General features: G+C 48.7%; 1 protein-coding gene across 1 annotated transcript; it reads right to left on the bottom strand.

The window, feature by feature from the left end:
- Positions 1–1,198: 1,198 nt before the first annotated feature.
- LOC105483102 (phospholipase A2 group IIE) lies at positions 1,199–4,839 on the bottom strand. The gene is made up of 4 exons (XM_011743746.2): positions 4,743–4,839; positions 3,800–3,938; positions 3,491–3,597; positions 1,199–1,638 (listed from the first exon to the last, which is right to left on the bottom strand). Exons 1-4 carry the CDS (start codon positions 4,780–4,782, stop codon positions 1,496–1,498), a joined length of 429 nt encoding a protein of 142 aa, XP_011742048.2. The 5' UTR covers positions 4,783–4,839; the 3' UTR covers positions 1,199–1,495.
- Positions 4,840–12,978: the final 8,139 nt, after the last annotated feature.

Genomic DNA, 12,978 nt, shown 5'->3' with positions numbered 1-12,978 from the left:
AAGGGTGAAGGGAATGGACATTTGTTGAGTGTCCACTGTGAGCTTTGCCCTGTGCAATGCATTGGCAGGTGTGCAGTCATTGAGCAGGTGAATTCCTGGTCCTGTAAGATTTCATCAGCATATAATAGATAATTCTATCTTTAGAAGTAACATCTGCTGAAATAGATTGCTTCCAGAATAGGCTGCATTCCTCCTGGTGGGAATCCTTGAGTGCATTACATTCTTCATGGCTTCAGAATTGGGAGCTTGGAGTCGGCCCTCGATGCTGAACCCTTTCCTGCTCCTCTTCCTGTGTCCTCACAGCTGAACTGCCCTGGGCACTCTGGTCTTTCCAAGATGACAACCAGCAGGCCTGGTTAACACGGCCATACCAGAGCGTGGGTGGCTGATGACAACTTCATGAAGAAATGAAGGGCCAGGGAGTGGGGACACCCCCTTGGGTAGAACATCCCCTCTCTGGCCCTCAGGGGCCTATCAAAGAAGGGGTGTGGAAAAGACCATCTAGAGCTGCTTCTCACTCTTAACCAATCTTTGCCAGTGGGGGGGATTTGAGGCCTGATGACACAGTGGGGACAATATTTTTAGGTTGGTATTTTTCATGCTTTTCACATTAAGCCATATGGCCAGAAATATTCCTTCCAGAGATTGCATTATTTTGGATAAGATTGTAGAATGTTAGAAAAAGAGTCATAGGGTGGGGCACGGTGGCTCACGCCTGTAATCCCAGCACTTTGGGAGGCCGAGGCAGGTGGATCATGAGGTTAGGAGATGGAGACCATCCTGGCTGACACGGTGAAACCCCATCTCTACTAAAAATACAAAAAAATTAGCTGGGCATGGTGGCGGGCGCCTGTAGTCCCAGCTACTTGGGAGGCTGAGGCAGGAGAACAGTGTGAACCTGGGAGGCAGAGCTGGCAGTGAGCTGAGATTGCACCACTGCACTCCAGCCTGGGCGACAGAGCGAACTCCGTCTCAAAAACAAAAAAGAGTCACAGAAACTTACTGTCATGGAAAATTAAAAGAATTTAATGCTGGAATTGCTGGCAGGGCCAGCCATGTCAGACTTGTTCCCAAATTATTCCAATGCTTAGCACGTTGTCAGCACAAGGTAGGTGATCAGAAAAATAATGAATGAATGAAACTTTAGTTAATTAAACCCTAGAATGACTGGTAGAATTTGAGACTCAGAATATTAGAATTATGGAAAACATTATTCACTTATTCAGAAGAGGGAGCTGAGATCCCAGAAGTTGCTGACAGTCTTCCGGGTGCTGAAGGATCCATGGCTCCTGGGGCAGGGTTCTTTCTACAGAGAAGGGGTAGCCTGGGAGGCTAGTGATGGTCCAGGACATATCTCTGAGCTCTGAAGCAGGGATGGGTTTGCAGGAAAGGAATTTTCCAGAGGGAGGGCCTTTGGTGCCAATGTTCCCCAGGACTGGGACTACCGCAGCCCGAGGCAGGACCTCGAGGGACAGGGAGGAGGCCGAGCACAGCCTCAGCAGGGCGGGGTGGGTCCGGTACACAGCCTGTTGGGGTAATGGGCATATTTGCGGTTGTAGGTGCCCAGGTTGCGACGAAAGCAGAGGGCAGCCCTCTTGTCACACTCGCAGGTCAGCTGCTGGCAGGTGGTCCTGCCGGCTGGATGGGACAAAGTGAGTCAGGGACCACAGAAGCTCAGGATATGTGTGGGACAGCTCTTGGCTGCTCCTGGGTCCACGTTCTTGACCTGGACCAACTCCATTCTGATGGAAGCCCAAGCTCTCGCGTTGTTTCAGGAATGGGTGAGACAAGAGACAAGGGCGGGGTGCACTGTGGCTCGGGACACCAGGGAAGCTGGAAGCTTGCCCTCGCTGTCCCTCCCTGCTCTCAAGCCCACGCTGACTGCCTTTAGCTCTCTCCTGCCTTAGAGACACCACTTGGCTCGCTCTCACTGCCCCCAGCCAGGGGGATTTCTAGGCAACCCCTGCACCCCTATGTGATGTGTTGCTGATGGCGGATTGTGGCCATCAAGCAGAGAGGACAGCTACGAAAATGACAGCAACTCACTCTGATGGCTATGTGTGCCCCAGAGTGGCGTGGGCCCAGGCTAGAAGCCACTGGGACCAAAGCTGGGGTCTGCTTAGGGCCCTCTGCCTGTCCTCATCAGAGTGGATAGAGCCCAGTTTTCTGCCCATGCCCAGCCTGGGAGTCAGACTTCTGCCATGACCTGCCCTCCCAAGAGCCAGCTGGCATCAGCTCTGTAGGGGCCCAGAAGGCTCCTCCTCTCTCCACTGCAGCTGCCTCTGTCACCTCTGCCTGCAGTGGCTCCAGCTCCCTTTTTTCTCCATGACTGTATCTCACAGCTCAGACCAGGTGCCTCATTTCGCCCCTTGAAGGTGAGCCTTTCTCTGCCGTCAGGGCTCTGCCCACGCCTGCTATGTCAGCAATACTCAGGGTTGGAAGGGACTTAACACCGAGCCGGTCAGCCTCTTTTTGGGGGCTCTTTGCAGGAGCTGGACTGAGCTGGGGAAGTAGGTATAAGCCTCTCCGTTTTATAGATTAGGAAACAGAGGCTTTCCAGGGATTATATCACTTGTCCAAAGTCACAGGCAGGTGGAAGGTGACGCCCTGAGTAGAATCCAGAGCTTGTGTCTCCACCTGCCTGCCTCCTCCTCTAACTCTTCCTCTCAGCCCTGATCCTGGCAGGTGGCTGCTCCTGCCTTTCATGGACTTCCAGCGACAGGGACTCAGTACCTGGCACATTGCCCTGCCAAGTTGATGACTGCAGAGGAAATGGAGCCAGCTCTGCCCCGCCCCCAGGACAGAATTTAGAGACCTGAGCTGAGTCTTCTACGACCTCCCGAATCCTTCCGCGCTGAACCATCCGCCCACCAGGCCCTGCCTTTCTTTCAGGCTGCTCCTGGCTTTATGGCAGGGAGAAAGCTTGGCTCTCCCATGTGGGGTCTCTGCACGCTGTCACTTGGTTTAGGCTGCTTGCCTGGGCCTGGGACTAAAGGAAAGCTAATTGGTCCAAGTGGGCATTGGACATGGCAAAGCTGAGCAAATGGGTCCAGCCTGACAGTCCCAGTGAGGAGTCAGCCTTTGGAAACCACGTCTGCTGTCCCCAAAGCCCCAGCTCGTTCTGTCTTAGGGACTTCACCTTTAGCTCCTGCTGAGGCCCTGGAAGGGTGCCTGAGTCCAGCTCCTCTGGGGCCTGGCTCAGCTCAGCCCCTCCGCTCCTCTTTCCAGAGGCTGGAGCTGGGTGGTGTCTGTGGGTGGGGAGATACCTGGGGCTGAGGGTTGCACTGATGGGGTATGGGCTTCTCTAGCCTGGGTACCCGGTGAACATCTGGGTCTCACTGTTACATGGTGATGGGAAACCCCATGCCTCCAGCCCGGGGTCTGGCTCTGATAAGGCCCAAGGTCACCATCAGGAGGGGCTTCCTGTCTTAAGCTGCCTCCACCCACCTCACCACAGGGTGTCTGTGTCACTTCAGGGCTGTCCACCTACCGCAGAAAATGCCACGTTTGCTGACAGAGAAAAGATACTTTTCCAGTTTGGGCTCACAGCCCAGCTTCTCCAGATGTCCATAGCAGCAGTCATGGGCGTGGCAGCACCTGTAAGGGTCATGGTCAACCTGGGGGGACCTGTGAGCCAGGCTGGGTTGGACCAGGGGCTGCTCGGGGGCCCAGAGCCCAAAGCGGCCCAGAGGAGAGATTGGCCTGAATTTTCCAGGCGCACCCCCTTCTCCCAGGATCCTCCCAGGATCCCCCAGCTCTTCCATCCCCATGGAGGTCCCCCTGCAGGCTGCCTCCTCACCAGTCAGTCTCGTCCACCGGCCAGTGGGAGCCGCCGACGCCGCAGTAACAGCCATAGTCGTTGTACTGCAGGGCAGACTTGCCTGTCATCTTCTCGATCATCACCCCGAACTGGACCAGGTTCCCTGTGACCAGGGCCACTGTGGAGAGGGAGAGGGAGAGAGGGGGAGAGGGGGAGAGGGGGAGGGAGAGGGGGAGAAGGAGAGCCCCACCCTCTGCAGCCAACTTCCTCGATGTCCCCTCAAATCTGATCACAGGCATCTCTCCAGTTGTCCAGTTAAGCTCACCTCCCCAAAGCAACCCATTCTCAACAACAAGCATGGTAATAAGTAACAATATTGCCAATGACAGCCTTTGCACCTTTATCCCCCTGGTCTTCACCTCCAGTGTGTCGGCCCCTCCAATGTCCCCTCCCACTATTATCTTCTATCTACAACACTATCACTCGTTCACCCCTTCCAGGGGCTCCTCACCAGCCACCAGTCCTCCCCAGGTGTCAGCCCTTATCTCACCCAGGAACACTCTGTCCCCTCAAGTCTCATCAGATGGCACTGGACCTGTCTCCTGACCACCTCCGCTGACCTCCCTGAATTCCTCCCGGTGCTCCTGACTCAGCCATGGGGCTGAATCCTGCCCACCTCGGCAGGTTGGAGCTAAACATGCTAGCTAGGGTAGGAGAAGGAGCCCAGGGTGTGCTGTCTAGGATGCTCCAGCCCCTGGCCCATGTCCCTCACCCCTCCTAGCCTGCATTCTCCTCCCCTCAGCTCCAGCCACTGCTGGCTCAGGCAAAACTGGCCTCGGGGTCACCCTGGTGGCAGGAAGGGGGCAGCCTCCACTGTTTGGCATCCACCATGCCCTCTGTAGGGCCAGGCTCAGGGGCATCTAGGGAGCTTGGGGTTGCCAGATGGGGCAGAAGAAGGCTGGAGGTCACAAAGATCACTTACCCAGGAGGCAAAGGAACACCAGCACGTGGGGAGGTTTCATCCCAGGTTATGGAGAAGGGAGGTGCACAAGGAGCACAAAAGGCAGCAGAAGAAAGCAACGGGGGCACCTCTGATCTCAGGGCGCCTCCTAATTAGTTAAATACCCAGGTCCTGTCCACTCCCTGTCATTAACCTGTGAGTGCCCAGTGATGCAACGATTCTTCCAGGTCTGACACTTTGGCCAAGTCCCCGGGGAGGGGCCAGCTGGGGCCTGTCGGCTCTGCTTCCAGGCAGTGTAGGGTATGGCGGGCAATCTCGTGGCTCCTTATACTCACACCCTTCCCGTAGCCCACCCTTTCCAAGAAATCATCCATTGACCAAGCTGCAAGGTGCGGGCTGTGCCGGGTGCTTGTCATTCTTGATATCTTTTCCTCGTCCCCATTTGACCGAGACTCAGAGAGACTGAAAAACTTCAGTTCTCATAGCCCGGAGGTGCCCAGGGCCAAGTCCGTCCTGTTTCCAAGTTTCCACCAAGGCAGAACCGGAGGCAGGAGACCCCCGGCCTGGCCAGGCGCTTCCCCTCCCCGACCCTCCTGCTCTGGTCTGTGACTGGGATCACTGACTGTGCACCTCCGTCACCGTTCAGGGCCTGGCAGTCGCTGGGTCTATGGCCTTGGAGTCCTGGTTCCATTGCATACTAGGCAGCCTTGGGCAGATCCTTTCCCTTGCTTGGAACCTCGGTTTTCCTGCCTGTATTATGGGGATAGAAGGTGTCCCTCTTGCCTCCCGCACAGGAGGATGGAAAACTCACACACAACTAGGCAGCCAGCCCTCACCGAGTACTTGTTATGCACCTGGCACTGTGCCAAGCCCCTTTCAAGCAGGACCACAGCCCCATCATGTGGGCGCTGCAGTCATCCCCATCTTACAGAGGAGGAAACTGACGCACATGTGTAAGTGATGAGCTAGAATTTAAACCCAGGCAACCCAAAGGGCTTCACCTGGGCCAATTCATCCAGCACGAAGTGGAGGCGGTGCCTAGCACCCATGCTACTTTTAGTGGCCCCAACAGAATGTGTTAATTTCTTATCAAAGTAGGAGAAAAACAAGTACCATCACACCTGGATTATATTTGTCTTCAAACCAACACAGTCATAACATTTAATTTAATTTTATTCTTTTATATGGAGGAAGAGCCCACAAAGGCCAGTGTGCCCAGGGCCCATGACAACCGGCGTGCTGCAGCCCTGGGCCTAACCTGAAGCCAGGAGCTGGTCTAGGGCCTGGTGCCAGCCTCCCTTCCAGGAGACGAGACTAAACCCAGTGAATCTGGGTCTCACCCTACAGGCTGGAAGGAATCCCAACACAAATTCCCTGACCCCAACCGGCCGGAGGATAGAGGCCTGGGAAGGTTTCACCTTGGAGTAAGGAGAGGAGGGCTTGAGTGTTAATACTCTTGTGTTAAAAACCTTTTGTTGGCCGGGCGCGGTGGCTCAAGCCTGTAATCCCAGCACTTTGGGAGGCCGAGACGGGCGGATCACGAGGTCAGGAGATGGAGACCATCCTGGCGAACACGGTGAAACCCCGTCTCTACTAAAAAATACAAAAAACTAGCCGGGCGAGGTGGCGGGCGCCTGTAGTCCCAGCTACTCGGGAGGCTGAGGCAGGAGAATGGCGTAAACCCGGGAGGCGGAGCTTGCAGTGAGCTGAGATCCGGCCACTGCACTCCAGCCTGAGCGACAGAGCAAGACTTCGTCTCAAAAAAAAAAAAAAAAAAAACCTTTTGTTGGCCTGGCACGGTGGTTCACGCCTGTTATCACAGCACTTTAGGAGGCCAGGGCAGGTGGACCACTTGAGGTCAGGAGTTCGAGACCAGCCTGGCTAACATGGTGAAAACCCATCTCTACTGAAAATACAAAAATTAGCCAGGTGTGGCAGGCACCTGTAATCCCGGCTACTTAGGAGGCTGAAGCAGGAGAATTGCTTGAACCTGTGAGGCGGAGGGTGCAGTGAGCTGAGATTACGCCACTGCACTCCAGCCTGGGCGATAGAGCGAGACTCAGTCTCAGAAAAATCAATCAATCAATCAATCAATAAGAGTAAAGCCCAGGAAACCCTTGTCTCCTGCCCCTCCCATTTGTTTCCTGCTAATAACTCCTCCTGGGACTCTTTTCCTGCTGGGCTCTTGCCCTGCCTCAGAGAAGACTTCGGGGGAGAGGGTCAGAGAGGTGAGTCCACCTGCCCAGGATCACCTACCAGCTGTGAGTCATGGTCTCCTGAAAAGGAAGACCTTTGTTCACCGTTTCCTTTTGATCTCCTAGCAGCCCCTGGCTCTCCTGGCCTGGGTTACGAGAGCCCAAACAGTGAATCACTGAGGAGTTACCTTCTAAACAACTGAAAATTAGCGTCGATTCCCTGGGAGGTTTGGCCCACAGCCATTCCTGTGGTGGCATAAGGCGTGTTTCCCAGGAAGGGCCAGGTTTCGGAGACGATCCCTTTTGTGACCCATTTTGAATCCGGCCCAGCTAGGACAGGGCTCCTCCAAGTCCCTGCAGGTCTATACCTGTAGCAGAAAAGTAAAGACTATAGGGCCAGAGCCAAGCAGAAAAAGTCAGGCAGGCTTCCAGGTGGAGGTGCTCTCAGTTGAGGTTTGAAGCTGGAGTGTTGGTAGGACTTGGACTTGGAGGGCAGTTCAGACATTTGGGGAAAGGTAATTGATTTTATGGTCTTCACCCATTGGCACAATGCGGTAGAAAGCATCAGCAAGACCAGGGCTTGAGTGATGACCCCTGCACTTAGGGGCTGTGTGAGCTTGGCCAGTCCCATCACTTCTCTGAGCCCAGCTTCATCTTCCATAAAATGGACTGTCCTCTCAAGGTTGTAGACCAGAAGAAAAGGAAATGAAATGAAATATGTAAAGCCTTTGCAGGAGGCCTTGCCCAGGAGCCATAAATACTGGGTCCCTCCTTTTCTCCTTTCCCTGGCCATGGAGGAAGCAGATGCTGTCCCAGGAGCTCAAGGCACTTACTCCCACTGGGGTATAGCATGTGACCTGGCCAGGGCTCCAAGCACTTTGATGGGATTACTGTCCCTACTTGACAGGTTTTAACTTTCACGATGGAGGGTTGTTAGGGTAGAGGTGAGTGGAGGGAACAGGGCCCAGCCTCTCAGTGATATCTTTTTTTCTCTTGATATAAACTTGTCCCTTTTAGCTTAGAAGTCACCATCACCATCATCATCATAATCACTATCAGTATCATCATCATCATCATCAATATTACCATCATCGTCACCATCACCATCACCATCAATATTACCATCATCATCACCATCGCCATCACCATCACCATCATCATCACCATCACCATGAATATCATTAATATGGTTTTTATCTGTGTCCCTACCCAAATATCACATTGAAATGTAATCCCCAGTGCTAGAGGTGGGGCCTGATGGGAGGTGATTGGATCATGGGGTCGGTTTCTAATGGTTTAGTACCATTCCCCTAGTGCTGTTTTCCTGACAGAGTTCTCATGAGATCTGGTTGTTTAAAAGTGTGTAGCATCTTCCCCCTCCCTCTATTCCTCCTGCTCCAGCCAGGTAAGACGTGACTGCTTCCCCTTCACCTTCCACCATGATTGTGTGTTGGCAACCAGCCTCAACACCACCTGTAGGGTACCTGAAGTCTGGTGGCAAAAAGAAATGAGAAAAGACAGGTTAAGAGTTCATAAAGGTGGGAGCCAGGGGGCCAGTTGCAAAACGGAGGCTGCAAAAGGCTCAGAGCTCTGGTATCCACAGTATTTATTGAGTACAATCACTTAGATCTAAGAAGCAGATGTTCAGGGCGGAACAGTGAAAGGATGGCAGTGCGTCGTAGGCGTAATTTATAGCAATAGTAGTTTAAATGAATCTCCTTTATGCTCAAACAGTATATCTTTAACTCATCGGAGAGTAGCTAGTGGGAGTGGGCTTAACTAGGAGCCTGCATGTCTGTCTGCTTTCCAGTGCTTCAAAGGAGTGTCTTTCTCCTTGAACACAGTGTTTACAAATAAGAGAGCGGGTCTCGCTCTGAGCATGGGAACATGACGGCAATTAGGAGGTTTCCTCCTCAGAGGCCTCTTGTGGCTTTCCACAACTTATTGTCCTATATTTTTATGGCCAGTTTATACAGGTACCCCAGAAGCCCTTTTCCCAACATACCCCCCTTTTTTCTTTTTTAAATCCGCCATTGCTATTATGGCTTGTTCGTGGTGTCTTTTTTTTTTTTTTTTTTCAGAGGCATCTTTCACATCTGTAGACTAAAAGCAAACAGTGTAAACAGATACACACTAAAGCACAATTTGCAATTGTTGATCCTCTAATGGTCTTAATTCATTTAAGAGGATTTACCTTTGAAAGTCCATCAGCAGCTCCAGCGAGAGTGTTAGTCATAGGCAGGAGAGTTAAATGAGCCTGAGATGCTTTAAAAACCTGTTCCTTAAATTTGGCTATATTTAATGTTAAATTTTTATTCTTTCCTTCCAGATGATGTCTAACTTTTTTCCTAATGATGTTTAGTAGCATTATATAAATGGGGAGTTATGCAGAAATCAGAAGTATTCCAATTACATTGCATTTGCAAATGATGCTCTAAGCTCATTATACGATCTCCTATCTAAATAATAGTCTAAGGTCATTTGTTTGATTTGCCAATTGTTGGTCTATCCAGGTCTGAGAATTCTACAATTTTGAGGAATTCTTTTGTCAATTATTTACATATTTTGCAGTTTGAACAGAGGAGTGTAAAGCAATTCTAGCAGCTGCAGCAGTAGCTGTGACTGCAGTAAGGCCTATAATGTAAGGGTAAAAATAAATTTTTTTTGTCCTGGTAAACACTCCTTTTAACATTTTTGTGATGATATGAATGGAAGGAGAGGCTTCTTAAAGTCTATTGAGGGAAACCGGTATCCAAACTCCTTCTTTAGCAACACAGATGTTTTTACACCAAACATGGAATCAATACAGGTGAAAAGGCGACAGTTTTGACAAGTAATAGTTTGAGAATTAGGTCGAATATCAATACTTCTGACCATCAACATAAAAGGAGGCTTGACACAACTTTGAATGGGCACCGTTTGGTTGGAAGAAAACTGATACAAGTCTCTCACTTTTTTGGATATAATAGTTTTCTTCCTAAACCTGAATATGAGATTGGGCCATCATTAATGTCCATAATTTGGGATGTTCAGGGTCTATTATTGCATTAATCATTTTCGGATGTGGGCCAGCCGTACCAAAATCGGTCCAAATTATGGGAAACGGGGCACGTTTTTTAGTGTAAATAGTGTCATCTTTTTGACAGTATAGTTTCTGTTTTAGTCCTGTCTTGCATCTATTATTCTGATTGGTACAATTAACTGCAAAGGTCCCCTTAGGGGACCCATCAATGACGATTCCATAGGAATTATTTTGTAGTACCACAGCGTGATCAGAGATGCAATTTTTTCAAATCAATATTTCTAAATTCTTTGAACATTGTTGTGGTTGTTGACACCTCTCTTTTCTGGGCTTGAACTGTTTTAATTGAACTGAACTTTGTGAATGATCCAGGCTCCATCCACAAAATAAATGATAGGATACTGATCTTTGATTATGACCCGGAATTTTAACTAGCCAATGTTGTCGGTAGCCTTTTAAGCAACCGATAGCCGTCCTGATGCAAAGAGGGGGGAAGTGATAACCTGTGGACACATTTATTAACATTCCTTCCTCGTCTGGGTGACAGGGCCCACGAATATCTGTAGACTCAGGCATCTAAACACTATCATTAACATAAACCTTAACTGGGGGTTCAACTTTGTGACAGGCCTAATTAAAGGTGGAAATGGGACATATGCCTAAGAGGTATAATTTTGGTCTGCTGTACCCACAGGGAAACTTACTGCCGTAGTAATTACCACAGTTATAACCACTATCAGGTTACTTGAGGTTAGTGGTTTTTTTGTGCCTTTAGGTTTTTTTCTGCAATCTGGGTCAGCCTCTTGATCTGTCCTCAAATTGGTGGGCTTGCTTGATGGGTTTTGTTGGTCTTTTTTTGTCTTTTTTTTTTTTAAATTATTATTATACTTTAAGTTCTAGGGTACATGTGCACAACGTGCAGGTTTATTACATATGTATACATGTGCCATGTTGGTGTGCTGCACCCGTTAACTCATTTACATTAGGTATATCTCCTAATGCTATCCCTCCCCACTCCCCCCACCCCACGACAGGCCCCGGTGTGTGATGTTCCCCACCCTGTGTCCAAGTGTTCTCATTGTTCAGTTCCCACCTATGAGTGAGAACATGCAGTGTTGATTCTGTCCTTGTGATAGTTTGCTCAGAATGATGGTTTCTAGCTTCATCCATGTCCCTACAAAGGACATGAACTCATCCTTTTTATGGCTGTATAGTATTCCGTGGTGTATATGTGCCACATTTTCTTAATCCAGTCTGTCATTGATGGACAATTGGGTTGGTTCCAAGTCTTTGCCAAGTCTTTGTTTATTGTGCTTCTATAAACATAAGTGTGCATGTGTGTTTATAGCAGCATGATTTATAATCCTTTGGGTATATGCCCAGTAATGGGATGGCTGGGTCAAATGGTGTTTCTAGTTCTAGATCCTTGAGGAATCACCACACTGTCTTCCACAATGGTTGAACTAGTTTACAGTCCCCAACAGTGTAAAAGTGTTCCTATTTCTCCACATCCTGTGCAGCACCTGTTGTTTCCTGACTTTTTAATGATCACCATTCTAACTGGTGGGAGATGGTATCTCATTGTGGTTTTGATTTGCATTTCTCTGATGGCCAGTGATGTTGAGCATTTTTTCATGTGTTGGCTGCATAAATGTCTTCTTTTGAGAAGTGTCTGCTCATATCCTTTGTCCACTTTTTGATGGGGTTGTTTCATTTTTTTCTTGTAAATTTGTTTAAGTTCTTTGTAGATTCTGAATATTAGCCCTTTGACAGATGGGTAGATTGTAAAAATTTTCTCCCATTCTGTAGGTTGCCTGTTTATTCTGATGGTAGTTTCTTTTGCTGTGCAGAAGCTCTTTAGTTTAATTAGATCCTATTTGTCAATTTTGGCTTTTGTTGCCATTGCTTTTGGTGTGTTAGTCATGAAGTCCTTGCCCATGCCTATGGCCTGAATGGTATTGCCTAGGTTTTCTTCTAGGGTTTTTATGGTTTTAGGTCTATCATTTAAGTCTTTAATCCATCTTGAATTACTTTTTGTATAAGGTGTAAGGAAGGGATCCAGTTTCAGCTTTCTACATATGGCTAGCCAGTTTTCCCAGCACCATTTATTAAATAAGGAATCCTTTCCCCATTTCTTGTTTTTATCAGGTTTGTCAAAGAGCAGATGGTTGTACATGTGTGGTATTATTTCCAAGGGCTCTATTCTGTTCCATTGGTCTATATCTCTGTTTTGGTACCAGTACCATGCTGTTTTGATTACTGTAGACTTGTAGTATAGTTTGAAGTCAGGTAGCGTGATGCTTCCAGCTTTGCTCTTTTTGCTTAGGATTGTCTTGGCAATGCGGGCTCTTTTTTGGTTCCATACGAATTTTAAAGTAGTTTTTTCCAATTCTGTGAAGAAAGTCATTAGTAGTTTGATGGGGATGGCATTAAATCTATAAATTACCTTGGGCAGTATGGTCATTTTCACAATATTGATTCTTCCTATCCTTGAGCAGGGAATGTTCTTCCATTTGTTTGTGTCCTCTTTTATTTTGTTGAGCAGTGGTTTGTAGTTCTCCTTGAAGAGATTCTTCACATCTCTTGTAAGTTGGATTCCTAGGTATTTTATTCTCTTTGTAGTAATTGTGATTGGGAGTTCACTCATGATTGGCTCTCTGTTTGCCTGTTATTGGTGTATAGGAATGCTTGTGATTTTCATGCATTGATTTTGTATCCTGAGACTTTGCTGAAGTTGCTTACCAGCTTAAGGAGATTTTGGGCTGAGACAATGGGGTTTTCTAAATATACAATCATGTCATCTGCAAACTAGGACAATTTGACTTCCTCTTTTCCTAGTTGAATATGCTTTATTTCTTTCTCTTGCCTGATTGCCCTGGCCAGAACTTCCAACACTGTGTTGAATAGGAGTGGTGAGAGAGGGCATCCCTGTCTTGTGCCAGTTTTCAAAGGGAATGCTTCCAATTTTTTCCCATTCAGTATGCTATTGGGTGTGGGTTTGTCATAAATAGCTCTTTTTATTTTGAGATACGTTCCATCA

Source organism: Macaca nemestrina, chromosome 1 (genome assembly GCF_043159975.1).
Source record: "Macaca nemestrina isolate mMacNem1 chromosome 1, mMacNem.hap1, whole genome shotgun sequence".
Classification (NCBI taxonomy): Eukaryota; Metazoa; Chordata; class Mammalia; order Primates; family Cercopithecidae; genus Macaca; species Macaca nemestrina.
The sequence above is the reverse complement of the archived record's forward strand: the minus strand, read 5'-3'. Positions and strand labels throughout refer to the sequence as shown.

What these genes read in the sequence shown, in the direction of transcription:
- LOC105483102 (XM_011743746.2), bottom strand. Translation starts at nt 4,782, where the DNA reads ATGAAACCTCCCCACGTGCTGGTGTTCCTTTGCCTCCTGG. An exon ending in GGTGTTCCTTTGCCTCCTGG is followed by an intron (nt 3,939 to 4,742) that starts GTAAGTGATCTT and finishes CCCTCTCCACAG; the next exon opens with TGGCCCTGGTCACAGGGAAC. An exon ending in CAAACGTGGCATTTTCTGCG is followed by an intron (nt 1,639 to 3,490) that starts GTAGGTGGACAG and finishes TGTCCCATCCAG; the next exon opens with CCGGCAGGACCACCTGCCAG.